Below are 14531 nucleotides of genomic sequence, written 5' to 3' on the forward strand. Positions count from 1 at the left end.
TCAGCAGAACCAACAGATTGTCAAGATTAGGGCATTTATGGCACATCTCCCGAGGGTGGGATGGAGAGTAGTCTTAGGTTACAATGTAAGATGTAACCAAAAGTTTGTATTCTATGACCACCTGTTAAAACCAGGTGGGGCAGCGTTCTTTATCTCTTCTATGACTCATCCCTGATAACTCCAGGGGATATCTTCTGTTAATGGGCCATCAAAGTCTCACTGCATGACTCTTAAAATTACACCATCCCATTGGGAGATGCTCTGCCCAGGGGGAGGAGCCAAGCATTCCTAACTGGATATAATCTGAGAATTGGAGCTCCACAAGCAGCCTTATCTATTGGATTCCCACAGGATGAGTACTACAGAACCACCACTTGACATTCCAAGGAGGACCAGGCCTTTCTATAGGATCACTGCTTCAACAAAGCCACACCTGTCACTGCAGGAGGACTGCAGCCACCATTTAATGGGACTGCTACCAACACCCTCACCCACAGGGTGTCAGGTTGTATCCTCACTCTGTCAAGTTAAGCCATTTTTTTTTTGCATTTATTTTAATTTTCCTATTAAATTGTAGATCTGACGTGGAGTCTCTTACTGATTTGCTTTCAAACTAGTGCAAGAGAGAAGAAAGGAAAGGTTGGAGCCAGAACTCAGGAGTATTAAAGGCCAGGTTGGAGGGGGCCCTGAGAAGCCTGGTCTAAAATCTCCCAAACTAAGAGTGAAGAAAGAATATAAATAAAAGGCAAAGCAACTCAGGATAGTTGAGTCCCACTCATAAGAGAATTTCCAACTTCCAGCAAGAGCACCATCCTCCAACTAAAAAGAATAAAATAAATTTATGAAGGGAGAAAAGTTTGTTCCCATACTGAGATGTCAGAAATCATGCATTCAAGACTGAAATACTTAGTTTCAGAAATGAATTATTAGTAATTTCTAAAAGAAACAATAATTAATGAGCTGAAGATGTGAGTCATAGTAGGGAGCTAATAAAATTAGTGAAAAAGCAAAAGTAAAGGAAAGATCACTGCATTAAGAACAGCTGGTGAGTCAACTCCCCTGAGAGCTAGTAATTGTCTATTTGTCCCTCTCAAACACACACAAATACTACTGAATTACATTATTAATTAAATGTTTTTCATACATTTTACAAATAGCAAAACCCATGCTTGGTTTCCTGAAAGTAGATTTGAGTAGTAAATTAATTTGTTTTCTTTATTTGGCAGATTCAGCTCCCCATTAAAGGATTTTCTAGATCTGAAAACACTATTTTATCACTTACAGAGGGCAAAAAAAAAATGGTTGAAATTGTTGTTGAATTCACCAGGTTTGGACACCTCATCTGAGATGCCTCCCAGATAACTGAAAGAATTTAAGCAGACTGCAATGCTGTTCAACACAGTCAAATTTAGAAAGTATAAAACTTCTGTTAAAGAGACATAAAAATAGCTGGGGGGAGGCTAATTAGAACATCCTCATTCTACGATGAAGAATAAGTATTCAAGTGCAAAAAATCTACCAAGACACGAATAATATATAGAGGAAAAAATGCAAATGCTTACTTAACTGACCTGGTTTTCCCTTTAAGGTAATCTGATGGATTCACATGAGCAAATGGGCTTTACAAAATACTGGAAAGATTAGCATTTGTCTCTTTTCGTTATCTTCAGGTCAAATATCACAATGTAATCCTATAACTTCTGCACTGAATATTTGGCACTGTAGCTTAACATGAAGAAAATGAATTGGAATCAAATGTATCTCTCAGGAATAAGCAGAATATAATGATACAAGAAAGATTTCAAAGTCCAAGCAGATAAACCTTTTAAGTGTCTAAGAGTACCGATATTAATATTCCTCTTCAGAGTAAATCTTGTCATTAAATTATAAAATAACAAGCAAAAAAAATGTAAGAAGCAGAGAGGCAGAAATATCAAAGGTTTGCATCCTCTCAATTAACACTGAAAAGATTTTTTACTCTTTTGCTTTCTGGGAATCTGATCCCTAATCAGTGGCTAGATTGACAATGAGCAACAGTGCAATTCAAGTTTCTGACTGACTTTGGCAGGGGGCTGCATTTTAATGAGAAGTGCCAAAAATCAGGCTGCCACAAATAACAGGAGAGCTGGAAGAGTTGTAACATCTCAGCCACCATTCCCCTCCCATCCATCTGCATCTCTATAATTCTCAGACAGATTGAAGAAAACACCCCTAATATTTTATTTCTCTCACTCAGTCCTCATAGATGCGAAGTTGACTCTATAATTAGAATGAATGGGCAGCACACATTAGCTAGACATGACATTCACATTATTTAAAAACAGTATAAAAATAGATTTTATCAAACATTTTGATATCCTGATTTTATAAAATGTCTGATGATATCAAGCTCTGGTGGCTTGCTATACAGCTACTGTTCCTTGGTGTTTTAGAAAAGAAGGAATAAATGAAGTGAGAAGAACATGGAAAAATCTAATAGACAAACTGACTGATCTCAGACCCCAAGGTCATAGCAAAGCAATTCATTTCTTGGTTTTTCAACAGCACAAGACATGATTTATCAATCTGAGACCATACTTATAAACACTATACATCTCAATAAGACGTTCTTTGCACTGTGTAATTTTTTTAAACAATGATAGATTGCCTGGGCTGGACCAAAGTTATTTTACAAACAAAAATGAAATATTTGCAAATGAAATGGTTCAGTGAGGGGAGGGGGGGTGGGGGTGAAGGAGAGAAATGGAAAAAAAAAAAAAGAAGAGATAGAGAGACAAAAAAAGAAAGGATTATGCCAAATAGCAGCTGTACTTAACTGCAACTGCAAAGTAATCTATGGTGTAAAATGTTTTCAGAATCCACATCCTCTGAAATTCTATTATTTTTGTCCACTAAATGAAAAATATTTCCTAAGTTCAACAACACCAACAAAAACCTACACTGCCAAAGAAATAAAATTATTTAGTAAAACAAGAGCCATAAATTAACATCTCTCTCAAGTTGCCCACTTGATGACAGACAGCCTTGAAGTCAGTAAGGAATTTGAGTCTAAGTTTCCCTCCCCTTAAAGTGAAACAATATTTTCTCTCTCTTCCAACACAAGCCTAATCTTCACAACTTGAAGCATTCAGGCCAATCATCTACTCATAGTGAGGATAGAGAACAATTTTCTTAAAGTGGGATTCACTTTGGCCAGCATCTGACATAACCTGGCTCTGACTTTGACAGGGCTCTGAAAGTGTTGCTGTGATGTGAAAACACTTCTGCGTTAATCTTCTCATCTGGAGGCTGCCAAAATTCTTGATGAACTATAGCACTGATCCTGCACTGCTCAGCCTAAGAGGGAAGAGGGAAGTGCTCTTCAGGCATGAGCTGCTTTCAGGGTCTTGATTGAAAAAACTCAGCCTGTTTCTTGAGAGTACATGGTGGGTGTGACCATGTTCACAGGGGTCTGAAGATGAGGGAAGAGATGAGGATCTGACTCCATGTTTCAGAAGCTTGATTTATTATTTTATGATATATACTACATCAAAACTATACTAAAAGAATAGAAGAAAGGATTTCATCAGAAGGCTAGCTAAGAATAGAATAACAAAAAATGATAACAAAGGCTTGTGGCTCAGAGAGTCCGAGCCAGCTGACTGTGATTGGTCATTAATTAGAAACAACCACATGAGACCAATCACAGATCCACCTGTTACATTCCACAGCAGCAGATAACCATTGTTTACATTTTGTTCCTGAGGCCTCTCAGCTTCTCAGGAGGAAAAATCCTAAGGAAAGGATTTTTCATAAAAGATGTCAGTGACGAGAGGGTGCTCAAGAATACGGATGAGATCAAAGACTATGTACAAGAAATGAGTCTGGAAGTTCATGCATGATTTCTACTCCTAAAAATTTCCTGCTCCAGACAACATGGCTCCTGTCAATTTTCAGGTGACAAACTCCCTCAGAGACCTGGCTGTTCCTTCATTACCCTATTATTTAACAGTAAGACCTCAGTTTGAGACTCATCCTTATAGTGTAAGAAATCAAAAAGATCAAAGCTGCAGGTGATATGGCTGCACAAGTTTGTTTTGGTGAAGTTCTGCTTCAAGGATTATTTAGGTATTTTATTTGAAACAACAATTGCTATTGACCCAGCCTGCACATGCAAAGCATAATTTTCAAAAAAAGGAAAAGAAATTTTCACACTTTAATGTTGTTCCACATATTCTTGATACTAAAACTATTTCAGGCTATTTTTAAAAATTATATATTAAGACTGCAACCACAGCTCCTTCTAAAATAAACATTAACTTTGTGTTTCTTTGGGTGCTACTAATAGCTGCATGAGAGAAGGAGAGAAGCATTTGAACAAAGAGGAATAAAGAAAGGAGTTCAGGCTTAAAAGTGAGACATCAAAAGGTGGTTTAGCGAGAGACAGAAACAGCTACTTTTACATCTTATGATAATTGGGGTTATAATAATGTCCTTACACAAAAGAAGGAACAAGGGCATTTCCAAAGTGAGAATTCAACACTACTTCCAAAACTCTGTTCAAAAAGTAATGACAATCACTTTGAGATTTTTTTTAAGTCTTTCTGTTCTCCCTTCTGCACTGTAAAGGGTGCTTGCTTCCGCTTTGCTCATTCCCACTGTCTCTGTTTCTGCCCTCCCTCTCTAGGGTTTTGTATTGCTTCAGCATCCCAGTGTTTCAGACCCAGAGTATTTATCCTACTTATAGACCTAAGTGTGGAATTTATTGCACCTGGGCAGGCAGCTGCACCTCTAAAGATTCCCGCACCCTCAAAAGCCCTTCCTGCCTCTACAAACAGCTGCTTGGAGCACAAAGGGGACTGGGCAAGGTCATAAGCATCCCCCTTTCCCTGCCTCTCTCCTGCATTCCCAACAACACATGCCATATTCCAAAAGGTCTCCCTGGTGCCATACACCACAGAAAGGAATGCAATCCCTATCTGGGAAACTTAAAGTCTAATAGCAGATGCTTCCACCTTCCAACACATCTCAGGATATATTCTAGGGCCCACCTCCACACAATGTTTTGGGTTGGAAGGGACCTTAAAGATCATCTTGTTCCAATCTTGTTGCCATAGGTGGGGACACCTTCCACTGGACCAGGCTGCTCAAAGCCCCATCCCCACTCTCTGCTAGAGCATTCCTGCCATCCCTCTGCTGTAAACCTGGCACATCCCCTTGGTACATTCACTGGGGGTTTGCAGCCTGCTGGTTCACATGGGGATGGAGCTGATTATTCACCTCAGCTACTTCCAAAGCTGTTGCGCATCTGGAAATGCACAACTGTGACTGATTCTCAGGCAAACATTTACTTTGACAGCTGCAGGGCAGAAGACCTCACTGTGCTCACCTCCTTTGCTGTAAGTAATTTGCATCCATCTTAACCATTGGAAAACATTACAAATTGCACATCTGGATGTGCTACAAGCTCTAAGTGGTTCAAGCCTGTACTTTCCTCTTCCTTTTTAAAATCAGCAACATCATACCAACAGAAGTACCATACAGTAGAATCACAGAATAGTTTGGGTTGGGAGGGACCTTGAAGTGGTAGCTCCAAGCCCCCTGCCCATGGGCAGGGATACCTTCCACTAGACCAGGTTTCTCAGTGCAAGCTTTAACATAAGGCTCACACAAGAATGAAAGACAGCATTTTAGGTTAAAAAAAAAAAAAAAGCAGTAAAGCAGTTTAGTCTTAATAAATGCCTACAACAGCAGAATAATCAGTGGCTCATCTAACATTTGCATTGGGTTTAGTGGGAGCTGAGACAGTTGCCAGTGAGATTAATCCACACTATTCTCTTGCCCTGTAGCTTTGGGAACAATGGTGAAACAGCCCTTGGTTCAGGATATCTTTCCAACAGGGCCATTCACAGGTGACAACCAAATTAAAAATATGTTCCAAATGTTTCATTGAATTGCTTATTTCAGCTCAAGGGAGTCCAGAATCCCCCCTTACAGGTGGTACAGAGGTCTCTGTCAGCACAGACAGTAACAACGCATTTGCCCCACCATCACCTGCCACTTATTTAGCAATTTTTAATATCCCACTCTCTTCTAGTCTATATTATACCTTAGCATGGAGATTGTAAAAACTGGGAATCTCATCCTCTCAAAGTGCAGCCTCAAAAGGAAGAGTGATGAAGGGAAGTTTTAAGAGCCTTGTGATAACATTGCACATGTAATACTGAGGTGTTTTTTTTTCCAGTGCCATCCTGGAATACACTCAACCAGCCACGTTACGTGGTTTGCCCTCCGGTCCCACATCCTCACTAGCAGCACACATAACTTCAGCAGCTCTCCAAAGATAACCTAGAGTACAGAGAAGTTCTCCTGAGATGGGAAAAGACAGTCTTCTACCCTCACATCCTAGCTGCAATGGAAAAAAATCATCAGAATTGAACCAGCACCACTTCTCTTTGCTGAGATATATCATGCTTCAAGGGGTGCTTAGCTTTTAAAAGAGAGAGGAGCTATGCTTTTCTGTCCTATGCAGCAGAGAGCAAAATGTTCAAAAATAGGCTCTCCTCTGACTTCAGTCACAAAAAACTTAATAGATATAAAAATAGCTATAATGAAAATTACCAAGAATTCCAGTCAAAAGAACCACAGACACAGAAGTTGTTTGAAAAGTCACAAAGGGTGTAGACATCTGCACATTTAAAAAGATCACATGGTATTGGTGGTAACCACATGATAATTTACAAATTCTATTGCTTCTAGCTGCATTTAATCATATCACCAAGACTCTGGCTCCTAACCTATCTCCCCAAAATTTCCTGAAGAGCTAGATGTCCTGGACCAGAATCCCTTCACAGCTACATTTAGTTTCACATTTAAAATCAGTCTGTGACACAACAATTTTTCAAAAGTAAAAAAAAAATCTGCAGGTTGTCTTTTGGTTTTAGTGTCTGTCTCTCATGATTTTATAAAGAGAACAGATCCTTGGTAGTTAAACCCTAATCATCCAGCTTGAGTTCATTTGTGTCCCAAGCCTGGGAGTCTTTAGCCAGCTGCTCTTTGTGACGGTGTTCGCAGGGGTTTTTGGTTGAGGGAAGAGATGAGGATCTGACTCCATGTTTCAAAAGGCTTGATTTATTATTTTATGATATATATTACATTAAAACTATACTAAAAGAATAGAAGAAAGGATTTCATCAGAAGGCTAGCTAAGAATAGAATAACAAAAAATGATAACAAAGGCTTGTGGCTTGGACTCTCTGAGCCAGCTGACTGTGATTGGTCATTAATTAGAAACAACCACATGAGACCAATCAAAGATCCACCTGTTGCATTCCACAGTGGCAGATAATCACTGTTTACATTTTGTTCCTGAGGCCTCTCAGCTTCTCAGGAGGAAAAATCCTAAGGAAAGGATTTTCCATAAAAGACGTCTGCGACAGCTGTCCACTGATACAAATGCCTTAAAAGCACAGAAGCCTTCAGGTTTGAAAAGAACTCTAAGACCACTGAGTCTAACCATGAAACCAGCACTGCCAAGTCCACCACTAAACCATGTCCCCAAGTGCCACATCTACACATTTTAAATACATCCAGAGTCATGTTTACTAAACCACAGCTCCTAAAATGGCATTTTATCAGAACTGAAGATTACTAGTGAAAAACCTATTTGTACATAGGTATCTGTCATAATGATTACTCACAAATATTAATGCAGTATTTTCTACCTGGTCTCAGATTTCGGTCACAGAATCCTCACTCTACATATCTAGATCACATCAAAGAGACTGCTAAAACACAACACGTCTCAAAGTCACTGAAACGATGGAAATCTGCCAGTGTTTCTACCAGCCTCATGTTTTATCATCCATTTTCTTATAATTTCAGGCCTCTGAAATAGCACCAGGTTTGGTTCAGACTTCAAAGAAACCAACAAAAATCTTCTGGATGCTCCCAGTCAATGGCTTGGGGTTTTCTTTCCCTACATGTCTCAGATTCATATTATCGGAGTGTACAGTGCTGGGGGTCCTTTTAAAACAATAAGCAATTTGGTACCCAGCCAGCTATCTTATTTTAAAAATCTAAGAAAATTTAGCCATTAATTTCTTTGTCAAGTAAATAGTTTCTTTTCCTCAAAGAAAACAAATTGGAAAGGCACATTTTCTTTAACTTTTAGAAAAAGTTAGTAGCCTTTTATTACTGTCCCCATGTACCAAAACACATCTACCAAAACAGATGGGACAAATCAAATTCTCCCTAACAGGACAACGTTCCATGTTTTCCAGGCAGGTGATGTGGGAGTATTCAGCTCTGATTGGAAAGAGGCTCCAACCCATATCCCCTGTTCAGTTTAATTAGATTGGATGCTTTGTGACATGTATTCAAGATCCTGCATTTCTGAGACATCCAGAGCAAGTAGAACTAAGTATTTCATTAATATTTAAACATAGCAAAACTGACAAATATTGCAGCAGATAAGTTTCTTGGGCAAGATTTCCCTGACAGGATATCAGTATCTTCCACTGAAAGGAGCCGCTGATGATTACTTGTATCCTGAGGGGGAGAACCAGAGCCCTAGAGATAGATCTACTTAATCCTGGAATGCACTAAACCAGCCACTCTTTCAGTGCAGATAAAAGCAGAATACATAATAAGGTCACAACAGACCAAAAATAGCAAATTTTCAAGCAGTTGTAATTCAAATAGATACCAAATCTGCTGGAAGGCAAGCAACTTGACCAGCATACAGAACTTTGAAGATCACTACTTTTACAACATTTGAAATTTCATGACCATTTCTCAAAAGTCAGGCAAAACATTAAGTACATACTTTTCAGGGTTTTCCACTTCTTCGGTGACAAAATTCAGGTAAAACCTAGAAAATAGTTATAAAATGTATTATAAGATTTATTGCTATATTTTTATTCTGTATTTCTTTCACTAAGAATCAAGAAAATTATTTTAGTTAAGCACTGCTGTTAATTACAGTAGGCTTTGCAGGCCCATGTTTGGATTAAGAAGAGAGGGATATTTAACCTTCCCTTATCCTCACACTTAGGAAGGGAATTCTCAGAAAAGACAGCAAAGCAGGAAAAGAAAAAGACAGTGACTATGTACAGTCAGTATGTAATTAATTTTTTCCCCCCTGGCATACTACACAGTTAATGGTTTACCGTAATTCCATACACACACACACACACACACACACACACACACACACGTGCACTTCAAGCTTTATATTCCATTTGTGCTTGCTGCCTTTTACAGCTTCAGGTTAGATTGGCAAAAAGTCTCATCAGAGTACTCAGCGAGGGCTCCTTAACAATACAAATAACTGAAGCCCCTCCTAAACCAAGAGCTTTCACACCAGTTTGTTGTACAGAATCTAAAACACAGGCTGCTAGCTCTGCATGCTCTTGCACAACCCCCAGTACAGGTTGCACTCTGATCACATTCCAGCAGCATTCAAGGGAGAGCTCTGTATGGGATTCATAGGAGCTGCTCACCAGGCACAGCCTTGCATGCAAAGCAGCCATAAGCCTCAAGGTCACTGAACCCTCTGTTCTACATTTATTAGCACTCAGTCTGTGCCTGCCTGGAACACAATGGTGTCTGGCTCAGAGACAGGCCCAAAGTCATCAAACAGAGCAGTCAATACAGCACCTATGCTGGTCTTCTGATCTTGTGCAGAAAGACAAATGAAAGGGACCAGTGCTGAGCCAGCACTGCTGCTGTGAATAAACCACTGGTAACCAAGCTGTCAGGAAGTCTGGGAACTTTGCCCCATCACAAGTCTTGGAGCAGAACTGGGTTAGCAGAACAAGTTAACCCTGGCTCGTGGCTTTTTAAAAATAGTGATTTTGTGACTGCACAAGAAATTCTTTGTCACCTTATGCAAAAACATCAGTACTTGTTTTTAAACTTTCTAGTGCACAGAGCACAGAAGAAGATTTAGGTTAGATATATGGAGGAAAGTCTTTCCAGTGAGGGTGCTGGAGCACTGGAACTGGTTGCCCAAGGAAGCTGTGGATGCCCCATCCCTGGAAGTTTTCAAGGTCAGGTTGCATGGGGCTTTTAGCATCCTGGTCTAGTGGGAAGTATCCCTATCCTTGGCAGGGGGATTGGAACAAAATTATCTTTAAGGTCCCTTTCAACCCAAACCATTCTGTGATAGTCCAGCATCAGTCCTTTCATTGATGCAAAGGCATGTTTCCTCACATTCTTTTCTCCACTTTTTCAGCCAATATTTTACATGCCCCATAGTCAAAACTTGCTCTTGGCAGGATGAACCCACACACAGAAGAGATACTGCTTTTCTTTTCTTCAAAGCTGTATCTTTAAAAGTTAACAGTTAAAATTTAACAGTCTTGTGAGCTATGCATAAAATTCTGCCTGCATCCCAGGACACATCACCAACACTTCCAACACTCCTTCATATTCAGCTAATTGCATTGATTTAGCCCCATGAAACTGATAGTGCAAGGATATTGCCACTCCACTTAATGGTCTGCTCCTCTGTGATGAGGTGATGAATTTTAGTTGATAACAAAGGAAAACAGACAGCAGGGAAGAACCACTAGCCAAATTAGGTCTTTTTCCTGCTAATTTCTTTTATAAGTAGCAAATAAAGACCTTGAAATAAAAGTCAGAAGGTGTAAAGGGGAAAAAAAGGTCATTTTTATTGCAAGGCTTTGAACTGTTAAGTGAAAAATGGGAAAGAAGCAACAGAATAACAGTATTTTTGATGAAGCATTTTGCAGGAAAGAAATTCTGAATAATAATAACGAGCTTTTTAAATTGCTTTCATACAAAAACCTTGGTTAATATTTAAAAAGTGAGAAACCATCACATGCATGGATATGAGAGACAGAGTCAGTTACAGAGAGAGGGGGAAGAAAGTAGAGATTCTCCACATAATCAATTCCATTTCTTTGAGGCTTCAAAATGCCAGGCTCTTTTCTTACTTATCTATCTCAGATAAAGGCTTTGGATTTCTTGGATTTCTCTTGGGTTTCTTCCCCTGCTGCCATTTAGTATATAAAGTTCTGTTCATACTTCAGTGTGCACATTTATAATGCTCCTGCAACCGGGGAGTTACAGATGGGCAGAGAACTCCAATGCCCAGCCCACTGTCCTTTCATATTAAATAAATAAACCCCTTATCTTGCAGCCCTCGCCTTTTTGTGCAAGGTAAAGGACTTGGCTGCCTGTGAGGCTACGGAGAGCAAAGGGAAGACCTGCAGACAAAGCTATCTCAAAATAAGCCCACTCTGTGCGCTGTAGTCTGCTTCCTTCCCCCCAGGCTGCTTCTGCTAAAGCCTTTTGGCACTGCACAATGCAGAGCCCTGAGGAGCATGAATAAATTGTAAAGGCAGATTCTAGAAGGGGCAGCACCTTTCAAACCAGCTGCTGTGTACTTTGGAGGGAAAAGAGAGAAAGGACTTGAAAGTTCTAAGCAGGATACCTGAAGGTAGATTCTCATACCTTTGCTCACAGTCAATCACACCTGACTTTTGTGGAAGCCAGCTGCACTTCTTTTAAGTATGGTCCAAATCTCTTAGACCAAGAAGTGTAAAAATCTAAAGATTTTTATTCTGTTTTGTGGCCCATACCAATCTCATTGTTTCTTACTTGTAAAATACTGCTCTTACAAAGCAAGGCTAAGGGCCATTTTGTAACAGAATCATGGATTTGATTTTTATATAATTACTGACTTCTTCAAAAAAAATTAAAGCTTCATTTGTACTTTTATCCTGTTATTAAAATATTTAATGAAAAAAATGAAGAATATTCCATTCTTGTGGTGTGATTATTGTGGTGGTCAGTACATGCTTATATATTATACACTGAAAAAGGAAAATCTTTCCCTTGCAGAGCTGCTTGCACAATCACAACTGAGCATATGGAACAGTGGTGACAAATACCCTAGCTGTATGATGTAGCTTGGCAAAAGATGTAGAATGTGCTACTTATTGCTTCATATAAATAAATAGCTTTGTTAAAGCACATTAGTGGGTTTTTTTCAGGACAAATACGTATAAGTTTCATCCACTTACCAGCCTGAATAGGCATACATTCCTGAATAGAAAGCAAGTGGTAATCCCATAACACTGGCATCATTCCCTGCAAAGGCATTTCTAAAGTGCTGTGTTTCTCCTGCAAAATCAACAACAAAAAATGTTGAAAAATAAGCTATTTGGTCATAACTAGTTTAAATATATATATATATATATATATATATAACACAGCATGGAACATTTAATCACCCAACAGTTCACTGACATGAAGTTCTGCCCCTTGACCTTAAATTCTTACCCAACCCTCACAGCCATAATCTGCCAGCAATTGTAAAAGGCTTGGTGGAATCTATATTCATGTAATAGGAGAATTTGACCTATTAGTTTATTTCAAAGCATGCTGAACTTGATGACACTCACTGCTCTGTCATTTCCAGCAGTGACTTACACCAACATGAAAGAGCAGAATGAGCTCAGTAGTTTTTGATGTGGAAAATTTACTTGTTCAACATTTTAATCAGAAGGAACTTTGCTGGCATTTCATTCAGAAGAAACATTTATAAGATAAATAAACCCAAAATCCTAGAAATTTCTAGCATTGAAAAATGAGTTTAGTAACCCCCTACCATGATAATCAATCCTGTATTAATATTACATCGAGTAAGAATTATCTATATATCTATAAATGCAAATATGCAACACTTTTGTTATGCTCTCATTCATTTACAAAGTGCTTTATGGTTTGTAAAATGTCCCTACCATATCCCAAATTTCCTGAGAAGCAATGATCCTCCACAAATATGGAGCAGGAAGAAACTTAATTAATTCAGATTTAAATTAGCAATGAGTCAAATCCTCTATCCTTTGCTCTGGTTTTACTAAGCCCTCAGTCAAAATCGCCATTGAAGCAGAGGCTTTTTGGTTTAGGGAGAAACTGTGGCCAGAAGAAGGTCCCAGTGGAGAATCAGGGGCACTTAGCTGAGCTACTTCAGGGCAACAACCCCCAAGGGTTGGAGCAGGTTTGACCTGCTCCAAAGGTCTAGAAAAAGTGGGGTGGACGGGAACAGAGAGAAATTTTGCACATTTCATATGTCATGTGCGAGAGGCAACGACATTGCAAGTGCCAGAAAGAAAGTGAAAAACAACAAAAATAGTGAATCAGCAGAGTGCTACACAGCAAAACTTTTATTTCAGAGTCTATATTAACCACAGAGAGCCTCCTGTCCCTGTGAAACTGAGCTCACTGCACAGACTAACACTGTGCTCTTCACTTGGGTGGGACATAGCCCAAAACTGTGACAGTTTTTGTTGGATAAAATCTGCCACCAATACACTCAAGAGGGCTCCCTGCTCTGCCGCTGTGTGCTGCATTGCTGCTGGTACTCTCTGTAGTTGTAGGGAAGGTGACCCGGGGCTTGTCACCATCTCACACCTGCTGCTCAGAGGGCTGGAATGGGAAAGTCTCTACAGGTAGCTGAGCACCTGTCAGTGCATGTAGTGACAGGACAAGGGGAAATAGCTATAAACTGACAGAGGGCATGTTTAGATTACATGTTAGGAAAAAATCTGCCTCGTGACACTGATGAGGCACTGGAACAGATTGTCCAGAGAAGCAGCCCAGGATGCTCTGAAAGTGTTCAAGGCTTCGGATGGGCCTTTGAAAAACATGGCCTGGTGGAAGACATCTCTGCCATGGCAGAGGGTTTGAACTAGGTGATCTTTAAGGTCCTTTCCAACCCAAACCCCCATGTGATTTTGTGGTTCTGTGAATTGGGAGCCCTCTCTAGCACCACACACACATGTACCATGACTAGGGACTAGCACAGCCAGAGCAGCCATCCTGCCTGGGCTAGGCATGTGCTCTGGGGAGGTGCATGTGCATCTACCTGCCTTTAAATCCCACCCTGCCCCTTTCACAAAGTTCAGGCCAAAGACAGATTCCAGAGAAGAGCAGTCCATTTGCTCCTTGGAAAAGCAAGTCTGATTGGAATAGTCTCATTGGCATGCTGAAGGAAATACCATTTCATCCCAGCGTAGTTCCACTTCTTATCAATGACATGACAGTACAGAGCCTCGGTTAAGCAAGCACACACTAATTAAGAGATTTTGCTGCTATAAGCATTATGTGGTGGAGGCAAGTGGGGAAAGACTGCTGAGGGTAAAGATAAAAGCTCTTTTAAAGCATTTACTTTTCATTTCATACCTTTAATTAGCTGGATAACTCCAGGGACTATAATTATCAGAATTGCTACAAGCTTACAAAAGGTAAGGAACATCTGAATGCGGGCACTCCAGCTGACACTTGTGCTATTCAGGACCATCACCAGTGCTGGGAGGGGGAAAAAGAAAAGTCAGAAAGAAATAATTGTCACAAAGTTCTTTGCCAGCAGAGAGGTCACACAAACAACAGATCCTGATACATTAAAGGAAATACACCCTGATAACCCTCTCCAGCTCTTGTCCTCCCTCTTCTCCCATCCCCCTTTGAGGTACCGTACCAAAGGCTTGAGCTGAGCCCTTGTCCCTCACCCACTGCAC

The 14531-nt window shown here is 39.9% G+C and overlaps 1 protein-coding gene across 4 annotated transcripts in view; it reads right to left on the reverse strand.

The window, feature by feature from the left end:
* SLC7A11 (solute carrier family 7 member 11) overlaps positions 1-14531 on the reverse strand; it is a 69139-nt gene that overhangs the window by 33030 nt on the left and 21578 nt on the right. For all 4 annotated transcript variants that reach the window (XM_071455327.1, XM_071455329.1, XM_071455328.1 and 1 more), the window contains 3 exons: positions 14197-14322; positions 12033-12132; positions 8807-8851 (listed from right to left, as the gene is read on the reverse strand). In XM_071455327.1, coding sequence (XP_071311428.1) covers positions 8807-8851; positions 12033-12132; positions 14197-14322 — 271 coding nt within the window. The remainder of the gene's footprint in view (positions 1-8806; positions 8852-12032; positions 12133-14196; positions 14323-14531) is intronic.

Source organism: Agelaius tricolor, unplaced genomic scaffold, assembly GCF_023055355.1.
Source record: "Agelaius tricolor isolate 1412-34295 unplaced genomic scaffold, bAgeTri1.0.p SCAF_47, whole genome shotgun sequence".
Classification (NCBI taxonomy): domain Eukaryota; kingdom Metazoa; phylum Chordata; class Aves; order Passeriformes; family Icteridae; genus Agelaius; species Agelaius tricolor.